Source organism: Chrysemys picta, chromosome 10 (genome assembly GCF_011386835.1).
Source record: "Chrysemys picta bellii isolate R12L10 chromosome 10, ASM1138683v2, whole genome shotgun sequence".
In the NCBI taxonomy this organism is placed as follows: domain Eukaryota; kingdom Metazoa; phylum Chordata; order Testudines; family Emydidae; genus Chrysemys; species Chrysemys picta.
The window spans coordinates 75310370-75320951 of record NC_088800.1 but is presented as its reverse complement, the minus strand read 5'-3'; the positions used below and the strand labels follow the sequence as shown (position 1 = coordinate 75320951).

General features: G+C 40.8%; 1 protein-coding gene across 3 annotated transcripts in view; it reads right to left on the bottom strand.

Annotated features, from left to right (window-relative positions):
• Positions 1–1410: 1410 nt before the first annotated feature.
• Positions 1411–10582, bottom strand: part of DNAAF5 (dynein axonemal assembly factor 5) — a 48917-nt gene continuing 39745 nt past the window's right edge. For 2 of the 3 annotated variants that reach the window (XM_065560042.1, XM_008164662.4), the window contains exons 11-13: positions 8142–8298; positions 5315–5506; positions 1411–2796 (exon numbers count right to left, since the gene is read on the bottom strand). In XM_065560042.1, coding sequence (XP_065416114.1) covers positions 2666–2796; positions 5315–5506; positions 8142–8298 — 480 coding nt within the window. In that variant the 3' untranslated portion in view covers positions 1411–2665. Of the gene's footprint in view, positions 2797–5314; positions 5507–8141; positions 10136–10582 lie in introns of those variants that run through there. The other variant, XM_005289156.5, reaches the window with a different exon arrangement.

The following is a 10582-nucleotide window of genomic DNA, read 5'->3' as shown; positions in this document are numbered from 1 at the left end:
CTACATGGTTGCTGCCACTGGTGGAGATAAAGAAGTATGAATTTTGCCATTGTAGATGCTTTCTTAAGAAGTTGTGTCTTTGGCACAGAAGTTGCAATGTGGTTGCATTATCTGGCAGGTCTTTAAGAAAACTTTACAGTTAGAATTTGGGTCTGTGCTGATGCCTGGGGAACAGAACTTGGTGTACACTGCAGTAGACTAATGTTTGCTAGTAGTTCGTTGATACATTTCCTTGGCTTCTGAAGTTTCAGTATGGTACACAAGTGACATATGCTTTAGTAGGATGGTTGTATAACTATTTCACAACTATGTGAAATATGACATCCCACGTACATCACACCTCCCTTTCCACCTTTAAATAGCATCTGATAACCCTCCTGTTCCACAATGTCTCACCACTCACTGCTCTGTGTTTGTAATAAACTCATTCTTTTAGAATCTAAGCTTTTCAGTGCAGGACTTCATTTGACACATTTTACTTTTTATATAACACAAATGTATGCTTACAGCACTATGTAAATAAGAATAATAGAGCTGGGCAAAAGTATTCCCAGAACAATAGTTGGTGTCGGCATCAGGAAAAATCACAGTGAATCATCACCAGTCCTCCTGCAAGAGGAACTCAGATACTACAGCGATGAGCATGGTATAAGAACCTATTAAGAATAGTTGGATCAACTGTTTAATTTTGAAGGCAGGTTCCAGAAGCCGGGGGAGGAACTAAATTTTGGCTTCTGCAGAGGGAACTCTAGTGGATGGAAAGTGGCCCATAGTACAGGGAATCTGGTCTATAGCTCAATTCGGTCTGATCCAAACCCCCTGTAATTAACAAAAGTGCAGGGGCGGGGGTGTGTGAACAAAATCTCTTGGAAGCAAGATGGTCAGTTTCCCAGTTCCACCTGCTTCCTGGTCTTGTTCTTCACTAGGTTGGGAGGATAAGGAATAAGAGAACCTTCTGTTCCCCCGTGGGGCTTTCCCCCAGCCTTATGCTGCCTCCATGGTATAGACCTGATTCAAAGAGATTCCCACGGTCTTCAACGGATTTTGGATCATACCCTACATCCTTGCTCTAATGAGCCCCTAGTTAACCCCTTACTTGCCTACATTAATCATAGGAAAAGCCCCTCACAAGCTGTTTTAATTATTTTAGTAATTTCCACACTAGCTACTCCTTCCTACCTATCCACCCCAAAATAATAAAAATAAAAAGGCACTTCTCCTCCAGGCCAAGAAAATAATACAAATGTGGAGTGTGTAAGCCAAGCCGTTTTGGGAGATGAGCCTAATAATGTCAGAAAAATCTTCAGTTAATAACAGGAACGTTTTTAGAAACCAAGGCCACCATGGTCTTGCACTTTGTTAATTTCCCTCCATGGAAAAGGAACACCACTCTATAATAATTCACAAAGACACTGTAAATATAGTTTTTAATTATACAGCTCAACATACAGAAAGAAACCATACAGTATACACTAAAAAAAAAAAAAATCTTAAAAAAACCCCCAAACCGGTTACCTGAAATCAGATTCAACACGATACCCAAAGACAAAATTCTTGTTCGTTTAAGGCACTACAGTGTAAACAATAAAAAATACAGATGCCATGTAATTAATGAGTACAAAAATAAAAATACTATTGATCTAAGTATATTTTTGTAACAAAAGAGCATTGTTTTTAATGTCATGTAAAATCCTTAATTCCTTATCTTATATTTCTAAATATATTCTCATTAAATTCTTCTCTATTCAGACAGTGCAATACCGTGACAATACGAAGCATTTTTTAAAAGACATATGTGCTCAGAATAGTATAGGCTCATTTTATATACTGCAAGAAGTAAACATAGTAGAAAGAGATTCACTCAATTTACAAGTACTGTGGAAAAATAAACTTTTTCCCCTCTGGGTTAATGGTTTTATTTTAAAAATTGCAAAATGTGATGCCAGTTACAACGGAGGCATGTTGGAAACTAAGGGTCCTATTCTGCAAATGCTGTCAAGTATGATGCTTATGTGACTAATATACCTTTAATTTGAATAGCGCTGCTCTAAGAAATAACCTTGTCACTCTGTGGTGTTTGCTGGGTCAGCTGCTCTGCTTTTAACTAATCCAGTACTTTAAGAGCATCAGTACACAAAATGGTGTAAAAATTCTGTTGCTTGATGCAATTTAAATTGAGCATGGGTAGCAATGGCAGGGCTTGATGCTGTGCAAGGTGTTGAGCAATTCCCAGAGCTTGAGGTACTCAGCAGCTTGCAGGATTGAGGCCTACATGAGCTTCACTAATACAATTTTAGGCCTGAGGGTACATTACACAGAGGTTAGTTTGTAAAATAAGTTAGCTTTCTCAACAATAAATATTGATGGATAAATTCACAAAGAGCATTCTTGCCCCAGCCCAAAGACTTTCAATAAGGAATTAATTCAATTAAAACATTCTGTTTTGTATGACTAATTGTAAGTATGCACAGTCCTGTTGAAATTGCAATGCAAGCGGTCAGACTGTGTTGATTTCACTTTTAAAGAAGACACTATTTGCAAAGGAGCCACACATCTATTGCTCAACTTATTTTAATTGTAGAGTTGAAAATGAGACAATTCCAGTTCATATAAAGTTCAAACAAGGCTCTTTAGAGACAACGTTGCCACTCCTGATTCAGAAATTCTACTCCCCGCTTGACTGAACGTGCTGTAGTAGCTGATTACAGTACGCTGGAGTTCGATGCTTATGTTCAACTGCTTCTATTTCTGTCACCAGTAATTCTGGATATAAAACACTTCCTTCTTTTAAAACTTCTGTAAAACAAGAACATACATTCATAATGATCAAAAGATATGTCCTTCTCTACATATGCTTTAAAGTGCCTGAAACCTGACCTGGAAGGACAACATTTAGAGGTGAGAAACCAATATTCAGGCTTCATGCTAATTTAATCCCTGTACTCTTTGGGGCTGTTCATAAATTACATAACACATTTTCTGGTGATTTTCAAGACCCATTCCTACCCCTTGTAACACTGAAACAAACATGGAAAATTAAGGACTCCTCCAGTGCATGATGTAAATTATGGATAGCCCCTTTGCTGATATTGGTATTTGCAATGTTGATAACCATCTGCTTGAAAATGGACTGAAGGTACCAATTCATTTCATGTAGACCATGAAACAGCTATCATACGGTAGTATATTGCAGTGACGACTAACTTCTGACAGATCTGAGGCAGTGACTTAGTGGTGAAAAAGTTCTATACCCCATTACATTTCCCTACTCTATCGAGTTATTGGAAGGTGTAAGCAAACAAGGGAAACATGGACAAGCAACTATTACAGGAAAAGCGTAAACAAGGCAAGCCTGCTGGGAAAGCAGAAGAAGTTAAAGAATTGTGCAAAATGGAGAAGAAATCACAAAGATCGGACAAGAAAAAGTTCTGGAAAGAAGAGGCTCAACAACTAGAGGAGGTGTCAACAAAACAAGATCTGAAAGTGATATACAAGAACGTTAAGTTGTCTGGAAACAATTAGGCCAACGATGTGAGCAGTAACCAAGGCTACCACTGAACTGACAGCAAATACAGATTATGTGCTGGAAGTACGGAAGGAGCATTTTGACAAAATGCTGAACCATGTAGTTCATCCAGATACAAGCATTCTATACAAGCTAGATGAACAGGGCAGCTTAAAAGGGAGAATGGATATCAGTATTGAACCACCATCAGAAGGAGGACTAGAAAGTGCAGGGAAGCGGTTAAAAAATGGGAAAGCTGAAGGAACAGACAATATAACAGTTGAGCTGCAAAAAATGCCAGCCGGACAAGTGCTATCACAAGATTTGGAAAAATATACCAGAAGCTATGGGAACAAGAGGAGATACCGGATAACTGGCTAAAGACACTAGTTGTACCAATCCTGAAGAAAGGAGATCCCACCAGTCTGAATATTTATAGAGGTATAAGCTTATTATCAGTGCTGGGGAAAATCACGAGGAAAGTAATTAACAGATTAAGGCCAGTTTTAGAGGAAGTAGTAGGTGAGGAACAGTGTGGCTTCAGACCAGTCCAAAGTTGCATGGATCAGATATTCATGCTCGAACAGTTGATGGAAAAAAAGCAAGAATGGGGACTAACAATGTTTGCTGTTTTCATCGACTTCAAGTAGGCATTTGATTTGGTTTGGAAGAAAGCACTATGGAAAGTAGTAAAACCATATGGAGTCCCAGATAGGATAATTTCAATTATAAAACTTACGTAAGAAATCTCCTCTTGTGCCGTAAGAATTGGTGAAAAATTAAGCAGCTGGTTCAAGCTGAAGTTTGGTGTAAGACAAGGGGGCATGGAATCACCAAGTTCTTAAACTGGGAATTAAGAATGTTTGACAAATTTGAGGGTGTGATATTGGGTGATCTAGAGTTAAGCTCTTTAGCTGATGCAGATGACATTGTACAACTGGCAGACACCTCTGAATTCATGATGATACTCTTCCTTACTTTGGAAAATTGGTGTAGTCGACTTGGACTTACAATAAATGCTAAGGAGATTAAGTGGTTGCATCTTGAAAAGGGACAATAGACAAAATGGTGAAATGCAGCAGCAGTGAAGCTATAGAACAAGTAAAATCATATGTGCATCTAGGAAGCTTGATCAGTGCCGATGGTTCTATCAAGGACGAGGTTAAAAAGAGATGTGCTTCAGCTACAAATGCTGCACAGAAGTTGATGAAATTATGGACTGAAAAACATCATGTTGGTACCAAAGTGAAAATTTATCAAGCCAGTATATTAACAATATTACTCTAATGAAGCAGCTGCATTAAATGAAACAGACATCAGAAGGCTGGAGGCAGTAAAAATGAGAGTTGTTTGGAAGATGGCAGGTGTAAAAGTGGAATGATTTAAAAAGAAATGATGAAATGATGAAGTTAGATGGAGAGTAGGGTGTAAAAGCAGGGTATAGGATTGGCTGCAACTGAAAAGATTACAATGGTGCTGACACTGTAGAAGACAAACTGAAAATATGGTGCCAAAGAAAATAATGCAACACAACCAAGGTCAGTCTGACCGAAGGTCAACCACTGACTAGATGGTGGAACATTGTATGCAGAGGTATGACCAGAGTGGGCTTAAAGGAGGAACAAGTAGTGGACAGGAATGAATGGTGTCACTAGTGCTTCCTGTGTCTGTAAAGATGCTTTGGGATGAGAAGAAGCTATCTAGTTTCCAGAGAGGACAAATACAAATACACTCACCCACCTATTTGTATCCAACACTGAATATTCAATCTAAATTGCTCATTAACCTCTAGCTCATTAAATGACTTACCTAAGACTGCCCGTTGGATGTTTTGGTCAGGGTCATCCAGATGAATCAACAGTTCTCGGTAAAGAAACTCAATATTACTTTTAAGTACAGTTTTTTCATCATCATTTCTTATACATTTAAACCAGTTAGTTAAGGCTTGAGCAGCTGCCAGTCGTACATCGTGTGCAGCATCATCCAGCCGCTTTAAGAGTTCTAAAAAGAAGCATATACATAATTGAACAAGTAACATTGGACAGATGTGAGAAATCATAAAATAAAAGACAAATCTTCAAATCTTCAAATGGTTTCTTCTTCTTTTATATTGCGAGACACTGCAAAATACAAATGAACTTCATGATTGTTAAAAGCTAAAGTTTATAATGTTGCTTCTGTCACCATTCTTTGAGTTCCTGGAATATATCAAATATACTGCATGATTATTAGGTACAGTGTATCATTATTCGATTGCTACTGATTTAGCTGATTTTTATTTAAAAGCAAATCTCCATAAAGCTATTATGAATTTATACTCAGGCATTACAAAAATACAGATGGAAATTTAATTAGAACTTGAAGCATCAACACTTGTTTCAGCAAAATATTTCTGTCACTTATTGTTATTTGAGCTAATATTGTATATTAAATTACTATGAGTTTGAGACTATCTAAATGTGTACAGGACTGAGGTACTGCATTCACGCAGTCCAGTAGGATGTGAAGAGGAAATCCTTTGATAATTGTTCAGTGATAGTACTGTATATTTATGCCTATAAAATGAGTTGCTGGTTTCCTGCTGTGCTATGTGGCAAACACATTAATGACTATAGCGCCCTACTTGGGAAAAAGACACATTTAAAATCACCATTCCCGATACCCACTCCCCAGCAGATTGTGCTGAGGACCACTTAGTTCAGCACTTAGCTACTATGCTGATGGGTGCTATAGAAAATCCTAAGAAAGTCAAATAGTAAAGCTATTCGACTGTATGGAGTTGCAGATTCTTTTTTAATACAAATGCACATTATCCATTCCTTCTGGCTTTTTTTTTGCATGTACATCTACACATTTGTCTGTATAGAACAGTACTACCATTACTCTTTGAAGTGGAGTCTATTTATAGCATTACCTCATGGTGTGCTGTCAGCATGATTTTGAACAGTATTGGCAAGAAGCAGAGCATAGCTACTGTTTGCATAATGTATTTCTATTCTGCCTGCTCTACAGTTAAAATTAGGGTTGCCAACTTTCTAACTGCACGAAACTGAACATCCTTGCCCCGCCCCGTTTCTGAAGCTCCACCCCTGCTCACTCCATGCCCCCTCCCTCCTTCTCTCTCTCTCTCCCTCCCACCCTCATTCAACAGGGTGGGGGGAGGGGTTGGGGTGTGGGAGGGGGTGAGTGTAGGCTCCAGGGTGGGGCCACAAATGAGGGGTTCAGGGTGCGGGAGAGGACTCAGGGCTGGGGCAAGGGGATGGGGTGTGGGCTCCAGCTGGGGGTGTGGTCTCTGGGGTGGGGCTAGGGATGAGGGATTTGGGGTTCTGGACGGGGCTCAGGGCTGGGGTAGGGAGTTGGGGTATGTGTGGGGGGTGGATTCTGGGAGGGAGTTTGGAGGCGGGAGGGGGCTCAGGGCTGGGGCAGAAGGTTGGGGTACTGGAGGGCATGTGGGGTGCAAGCTCTGGGATGGATTTTGGGTGTGAGAGGAGGTTCCGACCTGGGGCAGAGGGTTTTGGGTATGGGCTCCGGCCAGGCGGTGCTTACCTCAGGCAGCTCCCGGAAGCGACCGGCACGTCCGGCTCCTAGGTGGAGGGACCAGGGGGCTCTGCACACCGCCCCCGCAGCTCCCATTGGCCTCGGTTCCCGGCCAATGGGAACTGCAGTGCTGGCGCTCGGGAGCCTGCCTTTAGCCCCACTGACCAGACTTTTAGCAGCCTGGTTAGCAGTGCTGACCGGAGCCACCAGGGCCCCTTTTCGATCGGGCATTCCGGTGGAAAACCGGATGCCTGGGACCCCTAGTTAAAATGCGCACTATTTGATGCCATCTAAGTTGGGAATGATGCAGATGAGGAGCAGGCAGGTCTTGAAGAGGAGAGGATACTATAGAGTAAGGTTCCATCTAGTGGGCAAACACACAATAGCACTATGATACATTAGGCTTTGATTCTGCAAAAATTTTATGCATGTTCTTCACTTTACACACCATAAGTAGACCCAGTGACCCTAAGTGAAACTATTTAAAGCTGATAAAGTTAAGCACATGTGCAAGTCTTGGCAGGATCAGGACATTAGAGTGCATCCTGTCAAACAAAAATGCTGAAAAATGCACAAAACTGTACAGCCTCTTCCCAAAGTTTGTATGTTTATGAAATTATTAGAGGAAAAATGTTACCCATGAGCCCTGATAAAATACCAGATCAAAGAATGTAGAAATTGGCTTCCTTTAGATAGTGCATGTGTACAGGACAGTGAAGGAATGAATGGCTGGGAAAGCAATTTATTCACTCAGGGTAACACTTACCTCTATGTAGAGAACCAGCACAAGATCTATGCACTGTTTAAATTTCACTTAAGCCATATCTGGGCCTCATACTGGCCCTGTACAGAGGTTCAAGGCTGGAGGACAGTGATAGAAACTGCAGAAGGGCTAGACAGATTGTGAAAAAAGTCTTAGGGTCAGCCTGTGACCTGCCTAATGCACCAGTCCCATATTTTTCATGCTCAAAAACTCTGCTTTAGGTGAAAAAGCAAATGCAATGTTAGCTATGGAGTTGCTGACATCTCCTCTATAAGGAAGAATTAAAATATTATTTTAAATTCTAAGAATATTTACAGCATTTAAAAAAAAACATACCAGGATAAATGTTGTTGAGTTTATCTAGATCAAACTGCTTCCCACAGATATTTAAAATAACACTGACAATGCGACAAGCCATTAATCGAGTCATTTTAGAATCTTCATCCAATGTGGCGATTACCTGAGGCATCAGTGCATCTTCTAGTTTAAAAATCTACAATCAATAAAAAAGTCATATTAAAATAGTAGCTTTTCAGTCACTTGCAATCCGCGTACTAATTAGTTATTTTAACATTCAGGAGATCTGTCAAAGATGCTATCTGCTTTAAAATCATTTTTGAAAAGCCAATTGCTAGCTAATATTTATAATACTACTTAATTTTTGCTGTTTTATTTTTTGCATTTCATTCAGCATGGAGAATGAAAATAGACTAGCAGACCGTCTTTTGATGAGCACTTTCGGGGAAACATGCAGTTGAATCTTGTGTAAGGGGCAAAGGCATATGTTTAACTTACTTTCATGTATTTTAAAAAACATTTTGATAAGACTTCCATATTTTGGAGATGATTATTTTTCTACACTAGTAGATAATGCTCATGATCTAAATGGAAAATTTAAATAAAGGCCTTTGTAATACAGCATGCTTGTAGTTGAATTTCATATTTTTGTCTTTTGTAATATGTATATTCTGTACTGCATATTACTGTAGCAAGGTACAATGGTCTTGATACAGCAAAACACTTAAGCATGTGCTTAATTTAGGCATGTAAGTAGTCCCTTCGAAGTCAGTGGGAGCAGGAGTGGCGCCAGGGTTTTTGCCGCCCTATGCGGCAGCACGCCTCCTCTGAGCATTCAGGGGGCCTGGGGTCTTTGGTGGCTCCGCATCTTCAGGGCACTTCGGCGGCGGGTCCCAGAGCGAGTGAAGGACCTGCCGCCGAATTTCCGCCAAAGACCGGAGCGGAAGGACCCCCCACCGCCGAATTTCCACCGAGGGCGGCAAAATGCCCCCCCCCCAATCCTGCCGTCCTAGGCGACTGCCTAGGGTCGCCTAGTGGAAGCGCCGGCCCCGAGTGGGAGTGCTTATGCATGTAGTTAAGTCTGTGCTTAAGCATTCTGCTGAATCAGGGCCTATCACAGACACCTCTCCCCCCAGATTAGGTAGTTTTAATAGCACTTTTAATGTCACTTGTTTCTTTATTTTAAAAAGCAATTCTTTATAGTTAATTAAATGTTAAACAGAATGAGGGATGATGTTAATGAGACCAGTAGATTAACTGTGGCCCATAGTATTCTCAATGTGACCTGCACCATAACCAACCTCATCTTACAGTGAGCTGTATAAGAAAAAACAATATGATTCAAAGATGCCACTTGGACCTAGATGAAGCTTTGCCTAAACCTGCTCCCTTTTCCCAGTATTCGTCCACAGGTGATAGAAAAATAATAAAAGACAAAAATACTCTATGTGAGTTCATTCACAAGCATAGTTATTGTTTGGTTTCACCCACATAGTTGTTACTGGGACATTTGACATACTGGATGAGGTACACCACACATTTTGATAGGCATGGGTAGGACCCCAGAATCTCGAAAGGTGTATTGTGGAGGGTATTGATCATCGTAGCGGTGGAGATATGTCTGCAGATTTTTTTTTCTGTTATTCAGGCAGGGTCTGGTGTCACTTTGACTTCTTGTGTCCTGGTCTGTTGGGAGCTTGCTTCTGATGATGAGCTTGGTGAGGCTGGGGGTTGTTTGAAGGCCAGAAGAGGAGGATCAGTAAAGATTTCTTTCAAGATGTTGTGCCCATCAAGTATAGGTTGTAATTGTTTGATGATAACCCATATGGGTTCCAGTGTGGGGTGACAGCTAGGGATGTGAGGTTGGAGGAAGGTTTCTGTACAGAAGCAGGTTCTCTTGGGAGTATTTGGGTGGCCCGTTTCATGATATGATCTATTTCTCTGGCAGAAAGTGTCCTTTTTTGGTGAAGGTGGTTTTAAGTGAGTTAAGGTGTGTATCCTTTGCAGATACTCTGTGGTAACTGAGTGCCTGCCTAGAGACAAAACATTTCTTGGTTACCCCACACTGGAAGCCATACAGAGTCAAAACAATTACAACTCATACTTGATGGGGTCCACTTCCTGAAATAAACCTTTCCCGAACCTCCAATCCCCCAACCTCACCAAGTTCAGCATTAGAAGCAAGCTCCCCACACAGCAGGACACAAGAAGTCAAAGTGACACCAGACCCTGCCTGAATAACAGAAAAAAAAATCTGCAGCCATAGCTCCACTCTACGAAGATCAATACCTCCCCAACACAGCTTTCAAAATTCATGGGTCCGATACATGCCTATCATAACACGTGGTGTACTTCATCCAGTGCATCAAATGTCCCCAAACAATTATGTGGGTGAAAACAAAAAATCACTATGCTCTCAGATGAACTCACATAGGAAAATGGTAAGAGACCAAAACATCATATCACCCATGGGTAAATAC